Source organism: Choloepus didactylus, chromosome 12 (genome assembly GCF_015220235.1).
Source record: "Choloepus didactylus isolate mChoDid1 chromosome 12, mChoDid1.pri, whole genome shotgun sequence".
NCBI classification, from domain to species: Eukaryota; Metazoa; Chordata; class Mammalia; order Pilosa; family Megalonychidae; genus Choloepus; species Choloepus didactylus.
This window is the reverse complement of record NC_051318.1, coordinates 13,847,357-13,872,225: the sequence shown is the minus strand read 5'-3', so window position 1 is coordinate 13,872,225 and position 24,869 is coordinate 13,847,357. Positions and strand designations below refer to the sequence as shown.

At 41.2% G+C, this 24,869-nt stretch overlaps 1 protein-coding gene across 1 annotated transcript in view; it reads right to left on the bottom strand.

Annotated features, from left to right (window-relative positions):
- Positions 1 to 16,737: 16,737 nt before the first annotated feature.
- The window catches only part of LOC119506769 (phospholipid-transporting ATPase IB-like), a 215,222-nt gene continuing 207,090 nt past the window's right edge, over positions 16,738 to 24,869 (bottom strand). Inside the window, exons 30-32 of the mRNA XM_037799892.1 lie at positions 23,255 to 23,353; positions 18,599 to 18,684; positions 16,738 to 16,838 (exon numbers count right to left, since the gene is read on the bottom strand). Coding sequence (XP_037655820.1) covers positions 16,819 to 16,838; positions 18,599 to 18,684; positions 23,255 to 23,353 — 205 coding nt within the window. The 3' untranslated portion in view covers positions 16,738 to 16,818. The remainder of the gene's footprint in view (positions 16,839 to 18,598; positions 18,685 to 23,254; positions 23,354 to 24,869) is intronic.

Sequence of the window (24,869 nt, the reverse complement as noted above, 5' to 3'; positions counted from 1 at the left end):
TTTAATACACCCACGGCTGATTGTCCTAGAGCTGGAAGGGCGGAGCTGTGCAAAAAGGGGGAAGTTAACGCATCCCATTCAACCATCTTTGAAGCAGGCTGGGAGCACCTCTGCATGGCCCAGCGACCGAGGGCTTCCCTGGTGGGCCGGCGTGCACTAGTGACGTGGCACAGCCCTCCCTCAGCAGAGGTCCTGGAAGAGCACAGCTGGGAAGGGGGAACCACTCAGAAATCCCAGGGACCCTATGCGAATACCAAGGACTTGTGGGTCAGCGGCAGAGACAATCGATGGAAAGACTGAAATGAAGGCTTAGGCTCCAGCAACAGCCTTAAATCTCTGGAAACACCTGGGAGGTTTGATTATTAAAGCTGCCCTGCCTGCCTAACAACCCAGACACATGCCCCACATTCAGGGCAGACAGCACCAGCAACACACCCAAACCTGGTGCACCAATTGGACCCCACAAGAATCAGACCCCCACACACCACAAAGACAAAGTTGGAGAGAACTGACTTGAGGGGAATAGGTGACTCACAGATGCCATCTGCTGGTTAGTTAGAGAACGTGTACGCCACCAAGCTGCAGTTCTGTCAAATTAGGGATCAAGTAAAGCAAATGCCAAGAGGCCAAAAACAACAGAAAATCTTAAAGCATATGATAAAACCAGATGATATGGAGAACCCAAACCTAAACACCCAAATCAAAAGATCAGAAGACACACAGTACTTGGCACAATTAAAGAATTACAGACAGGCAACAAGAGCATGGCTCAGGATATAAAGGACATGAAAAAGAGCATGGCACAGGATATAAAGGACATAAAGAAGACCCTAGAAGAGCATAAAGAAGAAACTGCAAGAGTAAATAAAATAATAGAAGATCTCATGGAAATAAAAGAAACTGTTGGCCAAATTAAAAAGACTCTGGATACTCGTAATACAAGATTAGAGGAAGTTGAACAACAACTCAGCCTCCTCAAGGACCACAGAACAGAAAATGAAAGAACAAAAGAAAGAATGGGGAAAAAATTGAAAAAATTGAAAAGGATCTCAGGGATATGATAGATAAAATAAAACATCCAAATTTAAGACTCATTGGTGTCCCAGAAGGGGAAGAGAAGGGTAAAGGTCTAGAGAGTATTCAAAGAAATTGTTGGGGAAAACTTCCCCAACCTTCTACACAATATAAATACACAAAGCATAAATGCCCAGCGAACTCCAAATAGAATAAATCCAAATAAATCACTCCAAGACATATTCTGATCAGACTATCAAATACTGAAGAAAAGGAGCAAGTTCTGAAAGCAGCAAGAGAAAAGCAATTCACCACATACAAAGGAAACAACATAAGACTAAGTAGTGACTACTCAATGGCCACCATGGAGGCGAGAAGGCAGCGACATGACATATTTAAAACTCTGAGAGAGAAAAATTTCCAACCAAGAATACTTTATCCAGCAAAACTCTCCTTCAAATTTGAGGGAGAGCTTAAATTTTTCACAGACAAACAAATGCTGAGAGATTTTGCTAATAAAAGACCTGCCCTACTTCAGATACTAAAGGGAGCCCTACCGACAGAGAAAAAAGCTGAGGGACTTCACCACCAGTAGATCAGTCCTATAAGAAATGCTAAAGGGAGTTGAGCAGGCTGAAAGGAAGGGACACTAAACAATTGACTGAAACTACATGAAGAAATAAAGGGTACTACTAAAGATCACATGGTAAATATAAATACCAATACTACTGTATTTTTGATTTGTAACTCCACTATTAACTTCCTACAGGATCTAAAATACATAAACTCTAATGATAAATCAGTGGTTTTGGACTCAATGTAAAATATGTAATTTTTGACAAGAACTACATAAAAGTGGGGGAATGAGGGAGTATAGGAACATAGTTTATGTGTCATATTGAAGTTAAGTTGGTATCAAAGAAAAACAAGATTGTTATAGATTTAAGATGTTAAATTTAAGCCCCACGGTAAACACAAAGAAAGTATCAGAGAATATGACCATAGAGATGAAAAGTAGAGTCGGGTTCCGAGAAGTGGGGGAAGGGGCAATGGGGAGTTAAGAAATGAGTGTAGGGTTTCTGTTTGGGGTGAAGGGAAACTTCTAGAAAAGGATGGTGGGAAGGTGATAGCATTGCAACATTCTAAATGTGATTAATCCCACTAATGGAATGCTAGGGAGGGTGTGGAATGGGAAGATTTAGGCTGTATATATGTTTCCACAATTGAAAAAAGAAAAAAGACAGTCTAAATAGATGACAATTAAATGCCAAGGATGATCCTGGGTGGGATCTGAGGATGGAGGAGAGGAGGCTCAAAGGGACACAGATGGGACATAAGGAAAAAAAAAAAAAAAAAAGGAAATATAGAATGTAAGCTTTGTATCAAGGTTGAATTTCTTGAACTTCTTAGCTGCGTTTATGGGATTGCATAAAAGAATGTTCTTGTTCATGGGAAATGTATACGTGAATTATATTGTTTTTTCAAGGATGTGTGCAGCTTGCTCTCATATGTTCAGAAGACAGAGCAATAGATGATGGATGATAGGGAGGGAGAGAGGGAGGGAGGGAGGGAGGGAAAGAAAGAAAGAAATGGTGGTGTGACAGGATGTTAAAGGTGGTGGATCGGGTTATTGGGGGAGGTGTGTCAGGGTATGCTGGAGTTCTATGTATGGGGTTTGTACTGTTTTTGCAACTCTTCCTGTAAGTCTGAATTTATCTCAAAATAAAATTTCTTATAAAAAAAAATCAATTGGGGGGAGGAGATCTAAGTTGGCGGCATAGAGAGGAGTGGAAGCTAGTTAGTCCCCCTGGGACAACTAATAAGCAACAGGAACAGCTAGTAAATCATCCAGAATAACTGCAGGGGGACAAACGTGACCATCCACTCATCATACACCAATCTGAACTTGGAGGAATGCCTGAGATTGCAGCATGAAATCTGTAAGTAAAAACTGCAGATACAAGCTGGGAGCCCCCTCCCCCCCACAGCCCGAGCTGCAAAGCATCGTGGTGCCAGAGAGCAGCTCTCTCTGCGTGAGCAAATGTAGCACAGCTGAGCTCCAACTAGGGTTTTAATTAACAAGTGTGGACTGCTCCATACAAATCCCCAACAAGCAGACAGAGGCTTTGGGTGAAGACTGACCTTGGAGAGCTTGACAGGCCCTGAAGGGGGCTTTCTGTTCCTGTTTCAGCTCAGTGAAGAAAGCCTCAGCCATTTTCAGTTTTCAGCTCTCTGACCCAGACACAGGTGGAGAGAGCACAGGCAGAGAGAGACCATTGAAATGCTAATGACCTCTCCCTAGGGGGCTTATCTTCCCTAAGAGGAAAGGGGTGGGGCCCAGCTCTACTACCCTCCTTCCATTCAGAACCAAACCCCAGAGCCTGCAGGAAAACAGTCACGGGCCACAGCTCTTTACACCAGACTGGAGCTACAGGCTGACAGGCACAACCTGCTGGGCAGAAAAGCATAGTGTCCCAAGACCTCACTGGGTGTACCATTTTTTAAGACACACCCTCAGGGAAACCGGATACTGAATAGTTCCTCCTTCTAGATCCGGAGCCCATTTTGGTCTGGGAAAATATGATTGGGGAAACCAAGGAAACCATGTCTAGACAACAGAAAACTACAGCCTATACTAAGAGAAATGAAGTACGACCCAGTCAAAGGAACAAACTTACACTTCACCTGAGATACGGGAACTTAAACAACTAATCAATTCAAAATGTTTAGGGAGGATATGGCAAAAGAGATGGATCATATAATGAAAACACTGGGCGTACATAAGGTAGAAATCGAAAGTTCAAGAAACCAACTAGCAGAATCTGTGGAAATGAAAGGCACAACACAAAAGATGAAAGACACAATGGAAACATACAACAGCAGATCTCAAGAGGCAGAAGAAAACACTCAGGAACTAGGGAACAAGACACCTGAAAGCCTACACACAAAAGAACAGATAGAGAAAAGAATGGAAAAATATGAGCAATGTCTCCAGGAACTTAAGGACAAAATGAAAATCCAGAATGTATGTGTCATTGATGTCCCCAAAGGAGAAGAGAAGGGAAAAGGGGCCGAAGCAATAATAGAGGAAATAATCAATGAAAATTTCCCATTTCTTATGAAAGACGTAAAATTATGGATCCAAGAAGTGCAGCATACCCCAAACAGAATAAATCTGAATAGGCCCATGCCAAGACACTTAATAATCAGATTATCAAATGTCAAAGATAAAGAGAGAATCCTCAAAGCAGCAAGAGAAAAGCGAGCCATCACATACAAAGGAAGCTTGATAAGACTATGTGCGGATTTCTCAATAGAAACCATGGAGGCAAGAAGGAAGTGGAGTGATGTATTTAAGATACTGAAAGAGAAAAACCACCAACCAAGAATCTTATATCCGGCAAAACTGGCCTTCAAATATGAGGGGGAGCTTAAAATATTCTTAGACAGACAGACAATGACAGAGTTTGTGAACAAGTTACCTGCTCTACAGGAAACACTAAAGGAAGCATTGCAGACAGAAAGGAAAAGACAGGAGTGAGAGGTTTGGAACACAATTTTGGGAGATAGTAGCACAGCAATGTAAGTACACTGAACAAAGACGACTGTGAGTATGGTTGAAAGAGGGAGGCTGGGATCATGTGGGACACCAGAACAAAAGACGAAGGATAAAGACTGGGACTGTGTAACTCAGGGAAACCTAGGGTGCTCAACAATTGTAATAAAAGGTACAAATATGTTTTTACATGAGGTAGAACAAATGAATGCCAACACTAAAGGTGTTAAGAATAGGGTGGGATTGTGGGGAAAATACAATCAATGCAAACTAGAGACTATAATTAATGGAAACATTGTATTATGTTTCCTTTAATAGAACAAAGGCAATATACCAAAGCTAAATGCATATGGGAGGGCACTAGGGGAAGGATATGGGACTCCTGGCATTGGTGATGCTGTCTGACTCTTTACCATACTTTAGGTTAATGCTATCTTTCCTTTTGTTGCTTCCTAGCTGTCATGTTTTTTGTTGTTGTTGTTGTTTTATTTCTTTCTCTCTCTTTTTTTTTTCTTTTGTCTCTCTGCCTTCTTTGACTCTTCCTCCTCTTTGGGGAAAAAATGGAGATTTCCTTATATAGATAGTGGCAATGGTGCTGAATATATAAATACATGACTATACAGGGAACAATGATTGTTTACTTAGGACAGAATGTATGGTATGTGAATAAAACCATCTTAAAAGAAAGGGGTTGATGAAGAAACCTTGAGGGCACTATATTGAGTGAAATAAGACGGACACATAAAGGCAAATATTGCAGGGTCTCACTGATATGAACTAACTATAATACGTAAACTCATAGACATGAAATATAAGTTACCAGGATATAGAATGAGGCTAAAGAAGGGGGAGTGTTTGCTTTTTATGAGCATAATGTTCAACTAGGGTGAAATTAAACATTTGGAAATGGACAGGGGTGAGAATATTCTACTAGGGTGAACTTAAACATTTGGAAATAGCATGTTGTGAGAATAACTAACAGTGCTGAAAGATGTGTGAAGGTGGTGGAAATGGTAAGCTCAGAGTTACATATGTCACCAGAAGGAAAGATGGATGTGAAAAGATGGGAATGTATAAAACAGTGAATCTTGTGGTGGACAATGTCCGTGATTAACTATACAAATATTATAAATCTCTCTCATGAACTAGAACAAATGTATGACACTATAACTAGAAGTTAATAAAAGAGAGACATATAGGAAAAAAATATACCTGTTGCAAACTATATACTACAGTTAGTAGTATTTTAACATTCTTTCATCAACAGTAACAAATGCACTATACCAAAACTATGAATCAATAATGGAGGGGGGTGGTTAGGGGTATGGGAGGATTTGAGTCTCCTTTTTTTGTCTTCATTTCTTTTCTAGAGTAATGAAAATGTTCTAAAAATTGAAAAAAACATTAATTGTGGTGATGGATGCATGGCTGAATGAGGGTATCATGGGCAATTGATTGTACACTGTGGATCTTTGGATAGTTGTATGGTATGTGAACAATTGCAATAAAAAATATATATATATATATAAATATATAACCAACAACAGGATTTTGGAGAGGATGTGGAGAAATAAGGATACTCTTTTATTGTTGATGGGGATGTAAAACGGCACAGCTTCTGTGGAAGACAGTTTGGTGGTTCTTCAGAGAGTTAAGTATAGAATTACCATATGATCCAGCAATTGCATTTCGAGGAATATATCCAAAAGAATTGAAATCAGGGACTCAAACAGATATTTGCACACCAATGTTCATAGCAGCATTATTCACATTTGCCACAAGCTGGAAGCAACCCAAGCATCCCTTAGCTGATGAATGGAGAAACAAAAAGTGGTATGTACACACCGTGGAATATTATTAAGCTGTAAAAAGGAATGAAGTTCTGATACATGTGACAACATGTATGAACCCTGAAGACATCATGTTGAGTGAAATAAGCCAGGCACAGAAGGACAAATATTGTGTGATCTCACTGATAGGAAATAATTAGAATGAGCTAATTCAGAGTTAGAAAGTAGAATATAGGTTACTAGGGACAAGGGAGGCAGGAAATGGAGTTAATGCTTAATTAGTACAGAATTTCTGTTTAGGATGATGGAAATGTTTTTGTAATGGATAGTAGTGATGGTAACACAACATTGTGAATGTAATTCACACCACTGAATTATTATTATTATTATTTTTATAATTCATTTTTTTAATCTTCATTTTATTGAGATATATTCACATACCACACAGTCATACAAAACAAATCGTACTTTCGATTCTTCACAGTACCATTACATAGTGGTACATTCATCACCTAAATCAATCCCTGACACCTTCATTAGCACACACACAAAAATAACAAGAATAATAATTAGAGTGAAAAAGAGCAATTGAAGTAAAAAAGAACACTGGGTACCTTTGTCTGTTTGTTTCCTTCCCCTATTTTTCTACTCATCCATCCATAAACTAGACAAAGTGGAGTGTGGTCCTTATGGCTTTCCCAATCCCATTGTCACCCCTCATAAGCTACATTTTTATACAACTGTCTTCGAGATTCATGGGTTCTGGGTTCACACCAATGAATTATATATTTGAATGTGATTAAAAGGGGGAAATATTAGGTTGTTATATGTTGCTAAAATAAAAAAAAAATATATTTTAAACCACAGGATTGTATAACACAAATAGTGAGCCCTACTGCAAACCATGGACTACAGTTAATAGTAGAATTATAATAATATTCTTTTACCAATCTTAACAAATGTACCACTCTAATGCAAGATGTTAATAAGAGGTTTATACAGGAACTCTGTTTTCTGCATGATTTTTTCTGTAAACCCACATCTTCTCTAATAAAAATAGATTTAAAAAAATCAATTGGACATGGACGTGAAGGTCTATTTCTGAATTCCCAATTCAATATCATTGGTCAGTATATCTGTTCTTATGCCAGTACCAACTTCATTCTACTTTTTCAAGATGTTTTTGGCTATTTGAGGCCCCATACCCTTCCAAATAAATTTGATCATTGGCTTTTCCACTTCTCCATTGTAGGGTGTGGGAATTTTGATTGGGATTATGTTTAACCTGTAAATAATTTTGGGTAGAATTGACATCTTAACCATATTTAGGCTACCAGTCCATAAACACAGAATGTCCTTCCATTTATTTGGGTCTTCTTTGATTTCTTTTAGCAATGTTTTGTAGTTTTCTGGGTACATGTCCTTTACATCCTCAGTTAAATTTATTCCTAGGTATTTGATTCTTTTAATTGCTGTTGTAAATGCAAGTTTTTTCTTGATTTCCTCCTCAGATTGCTCATTACTAGTGTATAGTAACACTACTGATTTTTGGATGTTGATCTTGTACCCTACCACATTGTTGAAATTGTTTATTAGCTCTAGTAACTTTGTGGTAGATTTGGGGGGACTTTCTATATATATAGGATCATGTCATCTGCAAATAGGGAAAATTTTGCTTCTTCCTTTTCAATTTGAATGCACTTTATTTCCTTTTCTTGCTTAACTGCTCTGGCAAGAACTTCCAGCACAATGTTGAATAACAATAATGACAGTGGAAATCCTTATCTTGTTACAGATCTTTGAAGAAAAGCATTCAGTCTTTCACCATTAAGTAGGATGTTGGCTGTGGGTTTTCCATGTTTGCCCTTTATCATGTTGAGGAAAGTTTCTTTCTGTTCCCAGGCTGTGCTGCCTCTGTGAGACTCCCAAACTGTGTGGGACTGAGTAAGTGGGGAGGGGTACAGACTGGCAGGTCTGGAACAAATTTTCTACCTGATCTTGGAGATTGTTCTGCTTTTCTTTGATTCAGTGTTTGTGGAATCCATCTCCAGTTTCTGTTATCCTCCAGAGGTCTATGCAAGTATGATTCGTCTTTTCATTAGCAAATCCTAAGGGGATATTTTTCCAGGGGATGTCTTAACTTTACCATGTTAATGACATCACCCCTGGGAGCTTGTTTTTAAGCTCCATTAAGATGGGTCTAGAAAAGTTCTTGCTGTAGCTTAGCCCAACTATTAAGGCATGCCCCTTGTATTAGTCAGGATTCTCTAGGGAAACAGAGCAAACAGGAGATATCTGTAAGTATGAGATTTATGAAAAGGTCTCACTCAACTGTGGAGATCATGAGTCCAAATTCTGTAGGGCAGGATGCACGAGTCCAAATTCCATAGGACAGGCTGTGAGCTGGCAACTCCGGTGAAGGTCTTTGATGAACTCCCAGGAGAGGCTGGCTGGTTGAAGAAGAAATGAAAATTCTCTCTTCTCCATTAAAAGTCTTCAACTGATTGGATTAAATCCAGCTGGTTGTACTCTCTGATTACGAAGACACACCCTTAGTTGATTGTAGATATAATCAGCTACAGATGCAATCAATTGACTGATGATTTAATCAACCAGCCTTCTGGTTTATTAACTAGACATGAAATGTCCTTGCAGCAACAGGCCAGTGTTTGCTTGACCAGACAACTGGGCACCATCACCTGGTCAAGTTGGCACATGAACCTAAACATCACACCCCTTTTGAGGTCTCTATGGAATATCTCAAGTATTCATTGAGCTCTTTCCACCCCGACTGGTTAGAACTTGAATCTTTCCCAATACGGTAGGAGCTCTGGGAATTGTTCACTGTGCATCTCCCTGGTATTTTGCTTTTCCTAACTTCATTGAGTTTCACTCTGCACATGTAGTATATCTTATAATCCAGACATCCATTCAAGGGGGTCCCGACAGCAATTTCTCATGTTCTTTCTCTTCATAATTCCTTCCTTTCTAATACTCTGCCCTGCAAATTCCAGCTGCTTTAGCTTCCCCAGCTTCCATCTTAGTATTCTCAACTTGCCAAGCACCGTGTGCTGTGCTGGGCCACCTTTCCCCACACCATGGTCCAGAAAGCACCTCCAGGCAGACAGCCTGGGCATTGGTATAGAGCACTTCATTTCCTTTCTCTTAGGGATTATTGTCCTAGGCTGCCCTTTGTCTAAGGTCTAATAACAGCTGTTTCATATATTTTCCTAGTTTTCTAATAGTTTTTAGGATGAAGATAATTCCAGTACTAATTATGCCATAAAACCTAGAAGTGGAAGTTCCCTAGATAATTTTTGAGATGACAATTCAGGTATAGTTTTCCTCCCAAATTTTCCTTATTGCCTTATCTCCATTCAAATAAGTGTCAGACTTTTTGGTTCATTTTCTGAGAAGGCATTTGGCAGGGCAGAGAATACAGAAAACCTTCGAGAATTCCTGGTCTTTGCTTCTTAATCTCACTAAGTAGAATAGAATTTGAAAAAGGGGGGCTTGCCCTAGACTAGAGGAGGGATTTGAAAGACATCACTTTGTTCCCTGCAAGTCCCCTGGGAAGTTGACCTGCTCCAGGAAAGGAAAGGCCTTCCTGGGGTTGTTAGACCATGAGCATGGGGGGTTCTGGCTGCCCCAAAGGCTCCAGTGGCCCACACCTGGCACTAGAAGTCACACAGATTCCCAGGCCCAAAGGAACCATGTGTCTTAGCGGAGCCCAGAGAGGACAGATGACAGATGAGTGGAGGGTTCTCCAATGCGTGGCACCATGTAAGACCTTGTGGAGTTGGTACCAGCCTGAGGCAGAGCCCCAAGAATGACTGAGGTTGAGTTTCCCAAATTTCTTGGATGGGGGATCAAAATGGATTTACGTAAAGTAAGATGTATAGCTTCTTGTACACCTGCTTTTAAGGCCTGAGATTTATGTGTGCTGCACTCGTTATGTGAGCTCCTTGAAATAAAGAATACTGTAAAATTTCGTACGAATAAGATGTGATCCAAAGTGAGAGGACTTCCTACTTGGAAAAATATTGATATGCTACCTAGTGCCTTTAATCTGTGACTTTTCAAAATAGAAAGTTTTTGGGTAACCTCTTTCCTATTTGGCAAGTTAGGTTTATTATGCAACTTGAAGCCCTTTACCTTTTACTTTTTTCCCCAAAACAACTTGTACCAAAGTTTAAATTTCATTGAAACATAATACTTTAAATTTTATTCTTCCCAAACTGAACTGATAAATTATCTCACTGCTACAGAAAAAAAGTTTGGTAAAACACTGAAGACAAATTAAAGAAAAGCAAACAGGGTTCCCCCATTCTACATACCCAAGGATGTATTTTGAGTCAGTGAGTATATAACTGACAAACTGGTTGGCTGAAGCCACGGGACCACACGTTCAGGAGTGTGGCCACGTTACACCAGCCTCAGTCAGGGGTGCAAAGTCTCGGGACACAACGATCCAAATCAGGACCAGGCAAGGAGGAATCAGGATGAAGAGAAATGCTTAGATTTCTTCCCAATTTTTGATGTCCTTTGACTTGTAAGAGTGGATTAGTTCTTCCTGAGAAATCACAGCTCCTTCTGTCTGAGAAAATGCATACCCTCCTGAAAGAGCAAAGTGCAGGGGAATCAGTTAAATGCAGAGTCTGGTGAGCATTCCGGTGACAGAAGTCAGGGCCTCTACTGGATGCCAACTCTGGGGCCACGTGAGACAGGCCCAAGATGAAGACATCAGCAAGTGAGGCAGGAGGAGTAGTTACGTTGGGTGAGGGTGCAGTGATGGAGTGGCTGGCAGGACTGGCTGTATCAGAACCACATAAGGAGCCTTTCAGAAAGACCCCTTTCTGGGTCCACAGTGGCTCTGTGGGTGGGGCTGGACTTTCTCAAGCTCTCCTGGTGATTCTAAGGTGCAACCAAGGATGTGAGCCACTGTCCTACAGGATGCAACCTGGCTGAGGTCTGGGTGACCCTTCTGGGCCCTTGCTGTGCTGTGCAGGGACAATAGCTCCTATTTACTGTGTTACTGTGCCAACCCCTTTTTAAATAATATCTTTGAATATGTTAAAGTGAGTCAAGGTGTGGACTCATCTATGAAGAGGATCTTTGAAGACCCTATTTCGATGAGGCCAAACCGAATCAGGGTGGCCTCAATCCATATGACTTATAAAGAGAGGAAATTCTGATGCAGAGGGAGAAGCAGGAAATCAGAGAAAGCCACAGGAGGGGACCATGGACACCACAATGTACATGCGACAGAAGCAGGGAGGCAAGCCAGGGAACCCCAAGGATTGTGGCAAGCCAGCACCAGAACACTACAGACTTCAGGGAGAAAGTTTGGTCTTGATAACACTTTTATTTGGGACTTCCGACTTCTGTACCATAAGCCAAAAAGTTCATGTTGTTTAAGCCAAACCACCATGTGATATTTGTTGTAGCATCTTCGGCAAACCAAGACAAAGCCCCGTCGTCCTGTTTCAGCAGGGCAGCTGGGGATGGGAGCGAGGTGAGAGTGAGGGGGTGGGGATGGGGATGTGGCCCAGAGGGAATGGCTTCTCTCAGTTCTCAGTAAGACATGTGCACAGAGGCAGGTTTCCCGTGAAGCTGATGAAGTTTCAACTTCAGGATCCTCAGTTACAAGGCCCCATCCAAGCTTTGGGTGATGTTTTGGAGTTATTCAGCTTTTATACATTAGTGATTTGCTATGATTTCTTTCCTCATTCTAAATAAATATTTGATTTTGGACCTAATTTGGCATTGGTTGTTTTGTATTATTTTCATAGAGGGTTCTCCAAACTCTATAAAGTTCTGGCTGCACAAAGCTGGGATCTGCCAACATTCAGAGGTAAAATATGTTTTTTAGAAACCTGGGCTGATTTCCGTTTTCACAGTGTCACAGGGAGGGATGAGAGCTGAAGTGGGGGACGAGGGAACAGCACCCCTTCAGCCTGCCTCAGCCTGCCCGGCTGCACCCAAAGCCTGACACGATGCAGGAGCCGTCACCGGCTTTGCCTAATGGACATTTAACTGCCATGTGCATCCAAACAGGGAGCACAGAGGAAGCCGCCAGCTCTTTGCGTTTCCCGCCTTCATTAATCTTTCAGAAAGTCCTGACAGGCAGAAAGTAATGATGGGACGTGGAGAATGTGCTCAGTGGATCCAACTTGTGAACGCTCCCTGGCTGGCTTTCTAAGGCAGCTGCGTCTTAAACACTCAGCCGCTGCCAGGAACTTGGAGAGTGGGGGAAAGAGGAAGGACAGGGAAGGCGGAGGGGAGAGGAGAAGGATGTGGAAATTCTCAAGTCATTTTTCCCCCTGACCTGGTAAAACACTGACCAGATTTCAGAATTAGCCATGCCACTTTTTCATTATTTTGGCATAACTATCTCATTTAATTCACTTCCTTAGAAATTTGGGGGTCTGATAAAATGTTAAAGGAAAAGTCAGAATTTTCTGTCTTAAGAAAGGGGCTCTATGTTGCAAGTTAACAGAAGATTTTCCCCTGTGTTTCTTATGTGAGAAACTCAGAACACTTCATAAATTAAAGTTAATCTTGTGGTGTAGCACAGAAAGACATACGGGATCTAAGAAGCTACAAACCAACCGAGAGACTTCCCCTTGTCAAGCAACAAGAGCTCATTTGAGTAGAGGAAACACAGTAACACCGTTGAACCTCTCTCAATCCAACAAAATGTCTAATTATCTAATAGTACTCTCTATTTTTATGTTAAAAAGTAGTGAGTCATGAAAATAATTTCTTCTTACGTAACAAATATTTTTTAAAATAATTGAAATACAGTTTTTCTATTTCTCGTGTGTATTCAATGATATTTTGAGGTCAGTCGTGCTCTTGTATATTATGAAAGGTTTTTTAATGGTTTTAAGACCATCTGATTCCTGCATAAAGCGTTTCTCCCTCTATCCAGGTAGATACACTGGCCCTTTTACACTCCATCCTGCCTACGATGATCCCAATAACATGAAATACCAAAAAAAAAAAAAAAAAAAAAACAGACACTGAGGCTTGGCTGTAACAAAATGCCTGAAGCCCTGAGCTGGTTGGTTAGGTATAGAGCCAGCTGCAGCTGCCCATCGATCTGATTTCAGCATCTCTGCTTCTTCCGCTGAGCAATGTGGCATTTTGGAGTCTGGTACATAGAAGTTCCAGTCTGGATTCCACCAGTTACCAGGCACAAAATCTAAGACAAGTGATTCACCTTGCTGAGCCACCATATCTTCTTCTGTAAAACAGGGAGTCATTCTGTTATTCTTTCACTCAAGTGTTTAAAGCTAGCTCTGCACGCTGGTTCCAAAGACTTAATGCAATCAAGACGGCCAAGTCATTTAACCAGGGGCCCAGCACAGGGTCCTTGCTCAATAGATACTGGTTCCTTTTTCCCATATTAATAGTTTATATAGGAGAGATGGAAGAAGGAATGGGTATTTGCTAGCACATATAATTCAACTTGGATTATTCATTCATCCATTCAAAAAATTTTTATCAAGTGCCTACTGTGTACCGGGCATAATTCTAGGTGCTTGGAATAAATCAGTGAATAAAATTAAAATCTTTGCTCTCATGGAGCTTACATTCTAGGAATAAAGACATAATAATTAATGACATAATACAAAATTGATCCTATTGCATGGGAGAAGGTAATACAGAACTATGAACAAAAGTAAAATTACCCCCTGGGTGCAGGGGGTGGGGTGGTGTAGCAATGGAGCATTCAGGGTGGGCTTTATTGAGAAGGTGATATGTAGGCAGAGCCTTGGAGGAAGTAAAGGAGTAAAAGAGTAGCAATACAGATATCTGAGAGATTAGGAGAGGGACCAGCCAAACTGAAGGCCCTAAGGCAGGAGCATTGCTGGTGTTTTATAAGAAGAGTGCAAAGGCTGGAATGGAATGAGGGAGGGGGGAGAAGAACAGGGATGATGTTTTAGCTTCCTGGGCTGCTCAAGCAAGTACTGTGGAATGGGTTGACTTAAACAATGGAGATTTATTAGTTCATGGTTTTAAGGATAAAAAAAATTCCAAGTCAAGGCAATGCTTTCTCCCAAAAGACTGTGGCATTCTGGGGCTTACTGCCGGAAATCCCTGGTCCTTAGTTTGTCCCATGGCAAGACATATTGTGGCATCTCCTGGTCTCTGCCTTCTCTTTCGTGTTCTGTTGATGTTTGGCTGCTGGCTGCTCCATCTGTGGCTTTCTTTCTCTTTGTCTGAATTTTGTTCTCCTATAAAGGACTCCAATAATAGGATTAAAGCCCATCCTGACTGAGGTGGGCCACACCTTAACTCAACAACCTCATCAAACAGTCTTACCTACAATGGGTTCACACCCACAGGAATGGATTAAATTTAAGAACATGTTTTTCTGGGTTACATACAGCTCCAAACCACCACAGATTGTATCAGGAAAGTAGCAGGGTCCAGATTAAATAGGGCTTTGTTGGCTATTGTAAGGACCTGGCTTTTACATTGAGTGTAATGGAAAGCCTTTGCAGCGTTTCCTGCAGAAAACTGATGTGTTTTGATGTAGTTTTAAATAGATAACTTTAGCTGCTGTGTAAGTGGCAAGGGTAGAGGTAAGAAGACTTGTTAGGAGGCTATTGCAGTAGTACAGACAGAGCTGATGGTGGTTTACACCAGAGTGATAAGAGTGGAGGGAGTGAGGGGTGGCCAGATTGTGAATATAATATGGTAGCAAAGCCAATGTAGCAGCCCAGTAATGGACTGCATATCATGTGTGAGAAGAAAAGAGGAACTGGGAATAACTCTGAGGATTTGGGGACGTTTTCGTCACGGAAATGGAAAAGGATATGGAGCAGGTTTGGTAGTAGAGCAAGCCAAGAGTTCAGTCTTGGACATACTAAGTTTGAAATGTCGTAGACAATCATATGGAGATGTTGCTTGGGCTGTTGGAGATGTGAATTTGGAGTTTGAGATAGATGTGTGGGCTAAACATATAAGTTTGGGAGTCATCAACATATAGGTGGTGTTTAAAACCATGAGACTGTATAAGATTGTCAGTGGAGTACATGTAGACAGAGAAAAGAAAAAATTTAAGAATGGAGCCTTGGGACACTCCAATATTAAGAGATTGGGGAGAAAAGGAGGAAGTCAACCAAAATGAAAAAGGAGTGACCTATGATGTCAGAGAAAAACCAAGAGGATGTGGTATCCTGGAAACCAGGTGAAGAAAGTATATTAAGAAGGAAGAAGCAACCTACATGTCACACGCTACTGATAGATCAATTAGGATGACAACTGAGGACTGACAATTAGATTTAGCAACATGGAGGTCACTGGCGACCTTGACAAGAACAGTGTCAGTGGTGTGGTAGGAGAGAAAGTCTTAATGAAATGGAGTTAAGAGAGAAGAGGACCTGGAGGCAATGGATATAGCTAATTTTATCTGGAATTGTTGCTGCAAGTGGGGAGTGCAATGAAACTGAAGCACAATCTAATTAGTAATGTGCAGCCAAAATAAAGTTCTATTTTTTAGATGAGAGAAATAACAACCTGCTGTATGCTGGTGAGAATAATCCAGTAGAGCACAAATAATGATGAAATAAGAAATGCAGGAGAACATTGTTGGAGCGATGCTCTTGAGTAGTCAGGAGCAGATGGAAACAATGGCACAGGTGGAAGGAATGGCTGAACACAGGGCATGGAAAGTTAATCTGTGGTAAAAGGTGGAAAGGCAGATGTGGTGATTTAGAGCTGCGTACCTCAGAAAAAATGCATTCTTAAACTTAATCCATTCCTGTAGGTGTGAACTTTTGTAAATAGGACGCTTTTGGTGAGTTACCTCAGTTAAAGTGTGGTCTAGCTTAATTAGGATGGACCTTAATCCTATTACTGAAGGCCTTATAGGAGAGGTCACAAAAAGGGAAAAAGCCAGAGGGAGCAGCTAGCAGCTGAAAATGTATGGAACCCAGAAGAGAAAGGAGAAGATGCCGCCATGTGCATTGCCATGTGATGGAAAAAGCAAGGACCAAGGATTGCTAGCTGCCAGCTGCAGAATGCCACAGTCTTCTGGGAGAAAGCAATGCCTTGATGACACCCGAAATAGCAGAGTATGTGGGTGTGGGTAGCTGGTAAGTGGGTGTCTTAGTTTTCCAGGCTGCTATGACAAATACCACACAATGGGGTGGCTTAAACAACAAAAAATTTATTGGCTTATGGTTTTAGAGGCTTGAAGTCCCAAATAAAAGCATTAGTAAGGCCATGCGTTCTCTCTTAAGTCTGTAGCATTCCGGTGCTGGCTTGCCACAATCCTTGGAGTTCCTTGACTTGCATCTCTGCTTCCATTCACATAGCAATCTCTCTCTCTCCTTGTGTCTACTCTTCTGGTTTCCTCTGACTCCTGGCTTCCTCCTTGACTTTCTCTGACTCTGGCTGCTCTCTAGAAGGCTCCCAGTAACAGAGATTAAGGCCCAACCTGATTCAGTTTGGCCACACCTGAACTGAATTTTAGAAGATTCTATTCAGAAATAAGTCCATGCTTTAACTGATAATACATCTTCAAAGGGTCCTATTTACAACGGGTCTACACCCATAGGAACTCAGATAAGATAACCAAACAGTCTTTTCTTGGGGTACATTAATTCAATCTACCACCACAGTTATATGTGGTCGGGAGAGCCCATGGAAGTTCATTTCTGATTCAAGTTCCTCTGTGAAGTAGAAATCAAGGCCATCAGATGGGATGGATGTTAACCCAAATCTTTTAGATGTCTGTTCTGCTTTAAATTTCTTTTCCTGGTTCACATTTTGGCTTCATTGCCTTTGATCACTTCTTCCTAAATATCTCCAAGGTATGAAAGAAAAGTGAAGTGGACAAGGAGAAGGTACAGTTTGTGTGGGGTGGGAGTGGGATAAGTAATTTTATCAACTACGATCTACAACAGATTGGAAATTAAACAACCCTACAACTTTAAATAAACACCTTGATTTAAAAAAAAAGATTGTGACAATTAGTTCTCATTCCCAACAATACCATGTTTATTTTTATCTCTTTTTTTTCTTTCTCAGTGTAGTATAATAAAGAACTTTGGTGGTCATTATCCCTGGTTCCTGAGCAGTAGCCTCTAAAATCTTTGGAAATTTCCGGTGACAGGAATTGTCTTTGTTATTCATGGTGGGCCCCAGACCACACCTGATCATTTATGCTAATGAGATGACTTAGGGTGGGGCAGCCACCCTGGAAAGACCAAGGATAGGATTAGGGGGTTGGGGCTTGGAAGCCACCTCATGTTAGCCTGATTTCCGGGAACAGAGGGCGCTGGAAAGTGAGCTCAACCATGTGGGCATCAATTCCATCAATCTTGTCTATGGAATGAGACCCCAACAGAAATGCTGGACACCCAAAGCTTGAGAGAGCGTCCATGGTTGAGTATACATATCCATGTGCTGAGACCGCCACGTGCTCTGACTCTACCTGGAGAGGACACACAGGCTTCATATCTGAGACCGCTACAGACTTCTCCCTACGTTGTCTCTTCTTTTGGCTCCTTATTTTTATCATTTTTCTGCTCTAATAAAACTATAATCCTAAGTAGAGTACTTTCCTGAGTTCTGTGAGGTTCTAGCAAATTATCAAACCTGAGGGGATGGTGGGAACCCCCAAATTTGTACCCATGTGGTCAGAAGTGTGGGTGACCCTGGGAACCCCTGAACTTGCCACTGGAGTCCAAAGTGGAGGCAGTCTTGCGGGGACCCCTGTGCTCACAGACTGTGGAGTTTGGACTAACTCCCCGTGCAGTTTAGAACTGAGTTGTAGTTGATGTCCAAAGTTGAACATTCACCCTCTGACAGGAGCATCCTAGGCCACGTCTCCCACGCAGGCCGTTCTTTGAAGGATTTCTTATTGAAACAAGGGGAAAGTTCAATGACTTCAAAAGTTTCAATGGCTGACGGGGCTATATTAACATTTATGCCATAAAGGGTATGCAAGTTTTCTTTGGGTAAAAATTATTTGGAAGCACATGTCACTTTTACCCTTAAAATGGTATTTAGGGGGAATCAGAGGATCTTGAAAACATTAGGATTTCAACTTGAAGGATTTTATCATTGGGGACTGGGGGACTAGGATGTACCTTCATTCAAACTGCCTTTGTTTCCAGCCAAACACAATAATTTCACGAGTCTAATTCAGCCCTCTCTCCCCATTAGAACCGCTTTAGGAGTCTCAGTGTCTTGACCAACTTCACAGGACGTTACTTACGTGGGATACTATGATCAACAGATTCATTTCGGAAGACAACCTCACAGGACCGCTTAGTTTGGGACAGCTGGTTTGCTGACTTCACGCTGCGAGTAAATCAAACATAACCTTTCTTTAGTTCATTTGAACAGATCCCACAGGAAATTACTGTAAAAATTAAAAAATCAAGTTGCAAGATAAAGTAAAAAGTCTTCTCCCATTTTGGAGAATGTTCAATTTAAAATAAAATAGATATCGTGAAGGCATTCTCAACTAGATGCTTCTTCTAAAATAGTGTTTCTATAAGCATTTCTTATATACAACTCTCCCAACTGTTCTTTCCCCACAGTTGAACTGAATGATAAATGTCCTTTCTGTCCTCTGGCTTCCAGAAGACCCTAAGAAGTTTTGTGGTGTGGATATTAAAATCTTTGTCACAACTGCCTTTCCGAATGGCAAGGCAATAAACTACACAGGTCCAAAACTCTTGCCAGTGTTGGTCATGAGAATCTTGCTTCTGCAGATCCCCTGGATCCCTGTGGGACCATACTGGAAATCCAGGTGCCACACTTCTTTAATTCCCTAAGGCTGTCACTGCTATGCATAAACATACTGGCATACCTAGGATAGTTAATGGTGTTTGTTGTTGCTGTTGTTTGTTTTCCTTACAGACTGGAAGATGGAGTTAAAAAAAAAGTACTCATGCAGTCTGGCCTTCTCTGTGCCCTCACTTCTTGGATGACACCCAGCCACAGGCACGTATGCTGTGATGGGACTAGCCACAGACCCTGGCATTTCCAGGGATCTGAAGGGCTCTGGAGGTTGTGTGACAAATGACAGCTACCTTGAGCAACAGTCACCAGACCCGCACCCCTGCACCTGTCCTCCTGCTGGAAAGGCTTCCCGTCACAGCTCCAGGACTGCTCCTGAAGTTGTCCACCCAGGCACAATGAGCTGCTGCCTCCTGCCAGTGGGGATCTGCCCTGCCTGCTCAGAGGAAGGTTTCTAAGGACCGTCGGAAGAGGGGAGAGAAAGGTTGACGTTTTTCAAAGTAGTTAAAAGAATCAGATTACGATTCTACTTTTGTTCATCCATGCATGAGCTACGGTGCATTTGGCTCTCTCTTTCCAGATTCCATGCACCCATTTGCATTTTCTCTTTTTTATTTCTCAAATTTGTAATAGGTGACACATTTACATGGCTCAAAACTAAAAAAGAAATTCAAAGGTAGAAAGTGAACAGTCTGCCTTCCTTGTCACCTGTCTACCTGGTTCCTTACCTCCATTTCTTACTCATAATTACTAGCATTAGTTCCTTATGTAATTCTGCACAGGTACTTTTAAGTAAATGTGATTATATATTCTTATTATCCTTGTCCCTTTGTGCAACAGATTGCCCATTGTACATAGTGTTCTGTATTTGCTTTTTTACTATTAATATATCTTAGAGATAGTTCCGTCTTGGTAAACAGAACTTCCTCCTTCCTTTTTACAGATGGATAGATAGTATTCAGTGTGTGGAGTACTGTTGTTTCTAAATCTTTACTATTCTAAATAATGCTGCAGTCCCTAACTTGGGATATATGCAAATATTTTGGGGGGATAAATTCCTAGAAATGGAATTGCTGAGTTCAAGGCTATACACATTTGTATTTCTGATGAATACTGCCAGATCAACTCCAATATATATTTTCCCACATCTTCAACAAAGAAAAGATTGCCAATTTTGATAGATGAAAATTATATTTTCCATATGCTTTAAATTTTCATTTCTAATTATGAGTGAAGTTGAGAATATTTTTCAGATGCTTAAGAACCATTTGTAGTTCCTTTTCTGTAAACTGTTTATACTCTGCCTGTTTTTCTCTTGCTTGGTAGTCTTTTTCTTGCTGATTTCTGGAAACACTTCATTTGTTTTGGGGCTTAGTCCTTTGTTATGTGAGCTTTCTCTTCATTTGCTTCTATTGTGTTTACATTTTTTTGGTTTTGTTTCTTTTCTTGTGATTCATTTTGCATAGGACAAAATGACCAGGCCTAGGTATACTCATTATAGATTAAACTTCCCTGGTTAAAAATTTATATGCACTGAATCATACAGCATATACTCTTTAGTGTTTGGCTTCTTTCTCTGAATATAATGTTTTCAAGAGATTCACCCACATTTTGTGTGTATAAAGTTTCCTAAAAACCTGCTTATACAAGTCTTTGGTGGACATATATTTTAATTTCTCTTGGGTAAATACCTGGAAGTGGAAATACTGAGTCATAGAGTAGGTGTTTGTTTGAAATGATTAGAAATAGCAAGTTTTCCAAATGATTGTATGAGAATTCTGGTTGCTCTGCATCTTCTCCAACACTTTGTCCTGTCAGTGCTGAATACTCAGTAGATGTCAAATACATGGGTATTAATTCATCATTCCATTCATTTACTTTCCATTTGCCTATATTGACTCATTTGCTGGTCACTAAATATTTTTCAGTATGTATTTGGGTCTCTTTAACCAGACCATGTCATCAGTTGCTTTTGACTCTTTCCCTAATGCCTAAAAAAGTGTCCAAAACTTAGCAGGTATTCAATATGGTCTGTAGATTGATTCTTCTCCAAGATAATCCCCATGCAAATATTCCAGATTCAGAGAAAGCCTGTGCCAAACTCTAGGTCTCAGTAAAAACCCACACTTCACTGAGAAGGAATGTGGTACTTCTATAAAGAAAAATACCCAGGTGAGGTTGGACAATTGAAATTTATCTATCTCTGAAGATAGTTTGGATGCAGGGATTTAAAATGTTAATACAAATTTAATTTGTATATGCCTTCTGTTATTTCTAGCACTTGGCATATTCTTCTCTCAATGTCATGAAATAAGGAGCAACGTAAGGCAGCAACTGCAAGAGCAAACACTGGTATTTTTCTTCTCCAGGCAGTACCAGAAAGGGAGCAGTGTGGATGCTGGAGGAAACCCTGGTCCTTTTCATCTGCTGTGCAGTCCCCATGCTCCTGTACCCATAGTTTCAGCTAAGAAGGAGGAGACAGAAAGAGGAGCTACTTTCCCCTGCACATCCAAACATTTGTGCAAAAATCTGCAGGGCAAATTCCCAGGTTCTCTGTTCCAAATAGATATGTGTTAAAATATCAGAGTTAAAATCAAGTTAGTCTAAGCTTAATGAACCTGCTGATGTCAAAATAAAGTTAGTGTACATAAGCGTAATGCACCTTCTGTTAGAAGACTGTGAAAAAGATAAAGCTTTTCTTGGAAGCATTGAAAGTGAAGTGGAAACATAACTTCTCAAAACAAGGCATTGAAACTTGCCTGATAACCAGACATAAGGAGAGAAAACCATGAGCAGGTATCTCCAACTGGTTTTGTGTGTGTGTGGGTGCGTGTGTGTGTGTGTGCGTGCAGATTGTGTAGGGCATTGTAGGCCACTGAAAACATCTTGTGTTTTTCTGAGAGGAGGAGTCACTAGAAGGTGACATGATCCGTTGTGTTGAGAATAGATTGCTTGGGAAAGGGTAGAAGCAGAGAGACCTGTTAAGAGGCAATGCAGTAAGCCAGGAGGGAGATAATGGTGGCTTGAGCCAGTGCAAAAACAGTAGAGGCTTGAGTAGTGGTCCAATCTAATTGAAGGTAGAATTAATGGATTTTCTGACACGTTGGATACTGGAAATGAGAGAAGGAAATGACAATGACTCCCAGATTTTGGCCTGTGGGACTGGAAGAACGAGGTCGCCCTTAGCTGAAGGGAGAAAGGGGTAAGGTGTGGAGGGAAAGGCGTGATTGCGCTGTTGGACATGGTTGTTAGAAAGCCTGGTTGACATACACTCAGCAGTTGGCTATATCAGTCTGCAGTTCAAAGAAGAGGTCCAGGAAGGAGATTTAAATTTGGCATATGTCCATGTACGATGATATTTAAAGCCATGAAAGTTGATAAGATCCCTATAGGAATGGGTGCAGAAAGATAAGTGAAGAGATTCAAGTACTGAGCCAGGGGGCAATCCAATAGAGAGAGGCCAAGGAGAAGGGAAGAAACTGGAAAGGAGGTTGCAAATGAGCGGCCACTGAAATTGGAGGCAAGCTAAGAGGCTCTGGGGATCAGGAAGCTGGGTGAAGAAAATAATGCAAGAAGGTGTAAGTGATAAAGTGTGTACAATACTGGGAATAGGTCATAGTTTTTAGGACTGAGATTTGAGCATCATATTTCACCAGGTGGATGCCTGATGGCAGGGGGTTTGATGGAGAATTAAAGTAGAGGAAGTAGAGTTTGTGTGTACAAAACAACTCTTTATAGGAGTTTTGCTGAAAGGGGCGTGGAAAAATGAGACAGAGAAGGAGTCCCAAGCTAAGCTGGCCTCTTCTACTGGATGTGACAGTTTAGATTAGCTTTTCTGCTTTATGTATGTGGTTGTCCTGTTGTACCACAGCAGACCCTGGATCCCCAAGTCGTTCTCAGGGACAGGCTCAGTGACCCAGAAAACCATGTGCCATGCCACCTTCTCAGGGTCTTGCTTTGCCTCTCAACATTTGCTGCTGCTTTGAGAATAAGAAACTTGAACAGTAAGTACTTAAAGAACCTGGGAAAAGTAGGGAAAGTATGGAAATACTTGGGAGGGGAAGGTGGAGAGAAAGCAAGGAGAACTGGATCTTAACAAACACCAGGATTAACAGAACTGCCTCACCTTTCAAAAATGTTACTGAAAGAATCTATTCCTTTAACTTTGCTTCTTTCCAGCATCCGAACATGCTCTAGGAAACTTCCCTTGTAGGTATTTCTAATCCTGTGTCACATGGGAAAGACAAAAAGAACATAGCATGTGAGCTTTACACACTGTAAAAGAATGATTTCTCCCCCTTAGATGACAGCTGAGCATCCTTTGGTAAAGGTGGAATAATAGAAGATAATATGAATTATAATTACAATATATATATATAATAATTTGAATGATGCAGCATTCACAGCCTCCACGTCCAACCAGAGTCCATTTTCATAAGTGCTGAGAAGCATTACCAGAGGACTGAGGGACAGGGGCGGGCGGTGGCATTGGCAGTCAGCCACCCAAGCACTACTGATATCCAGTGAGTCTGCAGAGGAGACCCGATGCTGGGGGAGACCTGCCTGGACCCATCAGACAGTCAAGGAACTGAGACATGATTCCCCATTGCTTTTTCTCCTGTGGTCACTCTTTGAGAACCCTGACGCTTAAAATCTCATTCAGTTGTCTGCTAGCTCCGGTCCTTCTTTCAGTCACAGAGCCCTGGAGTTAGGTGTGCTGTTCACAGCATCACAAGAACAGGAATGATGACAGCAGCATTTATCTATCAGTAGTTCACATATTAAGTGTGTAGACTATTGACATGAAAAGTACAAGGCAACCCAGACAGATGCTCAGTCTTTTTTTGGCAATTTGTTTTCCTTGGGGTCTATATCTGTGTTCAGGCATTCATCATTCATCTACTCACCCATTCACTAAATATATTCCTTGAGCCACAATTAGGTGCCAAGACAAAAATAGACATTGTCTCCATTTTTCATAAAGCTTCCAACACAGAGGAAGAGAGAGGCAGTGAACAAATAAGTGAGTGAGCAATGTCAGATGGACAAGTAGTATGGAAGGGAGGCCATTGGTAGCATGACAGAATGGGGCAGAATTGTACAAGCTTGTTGGGTATCCTAGTGAAAACTTCTCTGAGAAAGGGGAATTGGAGCTTGGAGCTGGAGACTCAAGGAGGAGGCAGTAACTAGGGAAGAGTGGGACAGAGCATTCCAGAAACATATGCAAAAGCCCTGTGGTGGGAGGAGAGTAGTGAGCTCCAGCAACTGAGCAAGGAGAGCGTGGGCTGAGAGGGGCCTGGGCCAGGCCAGCCACAGCCTTCAGAAGGATCTGGGACTTTATCCTAAGAGCGAGGGCAGCGCTGAGGGTGTCAGTTTCTGGGGTAACATGGTCAGATCATTCTGTCTGCAGTGTGCACAACAGACTAGAGGACTAAGAGAGGATGTGGGGAAACATTTTAGATACAGTCTGTTCTCATTATTCGTGGTAGTTAAATCTAAGCCATTGATATGTATGAACTATTTTTGCTGTGAGCCCTGAATTAGCAAATACTGAACCACTGCTCCTAGGGGAAGTTTAGCTTTAGGTTCTTGTAAACCTCTAGTCACAACATTTTCATCAACTGATCAATATATAACCTTGTCTGAATATATATTATATATATTGTTGGTTCATTGACATTGAACTCAGCCCACAGCACTATAACTCAAGCCTGAACAATGCGTATCTAATGCACATGTTT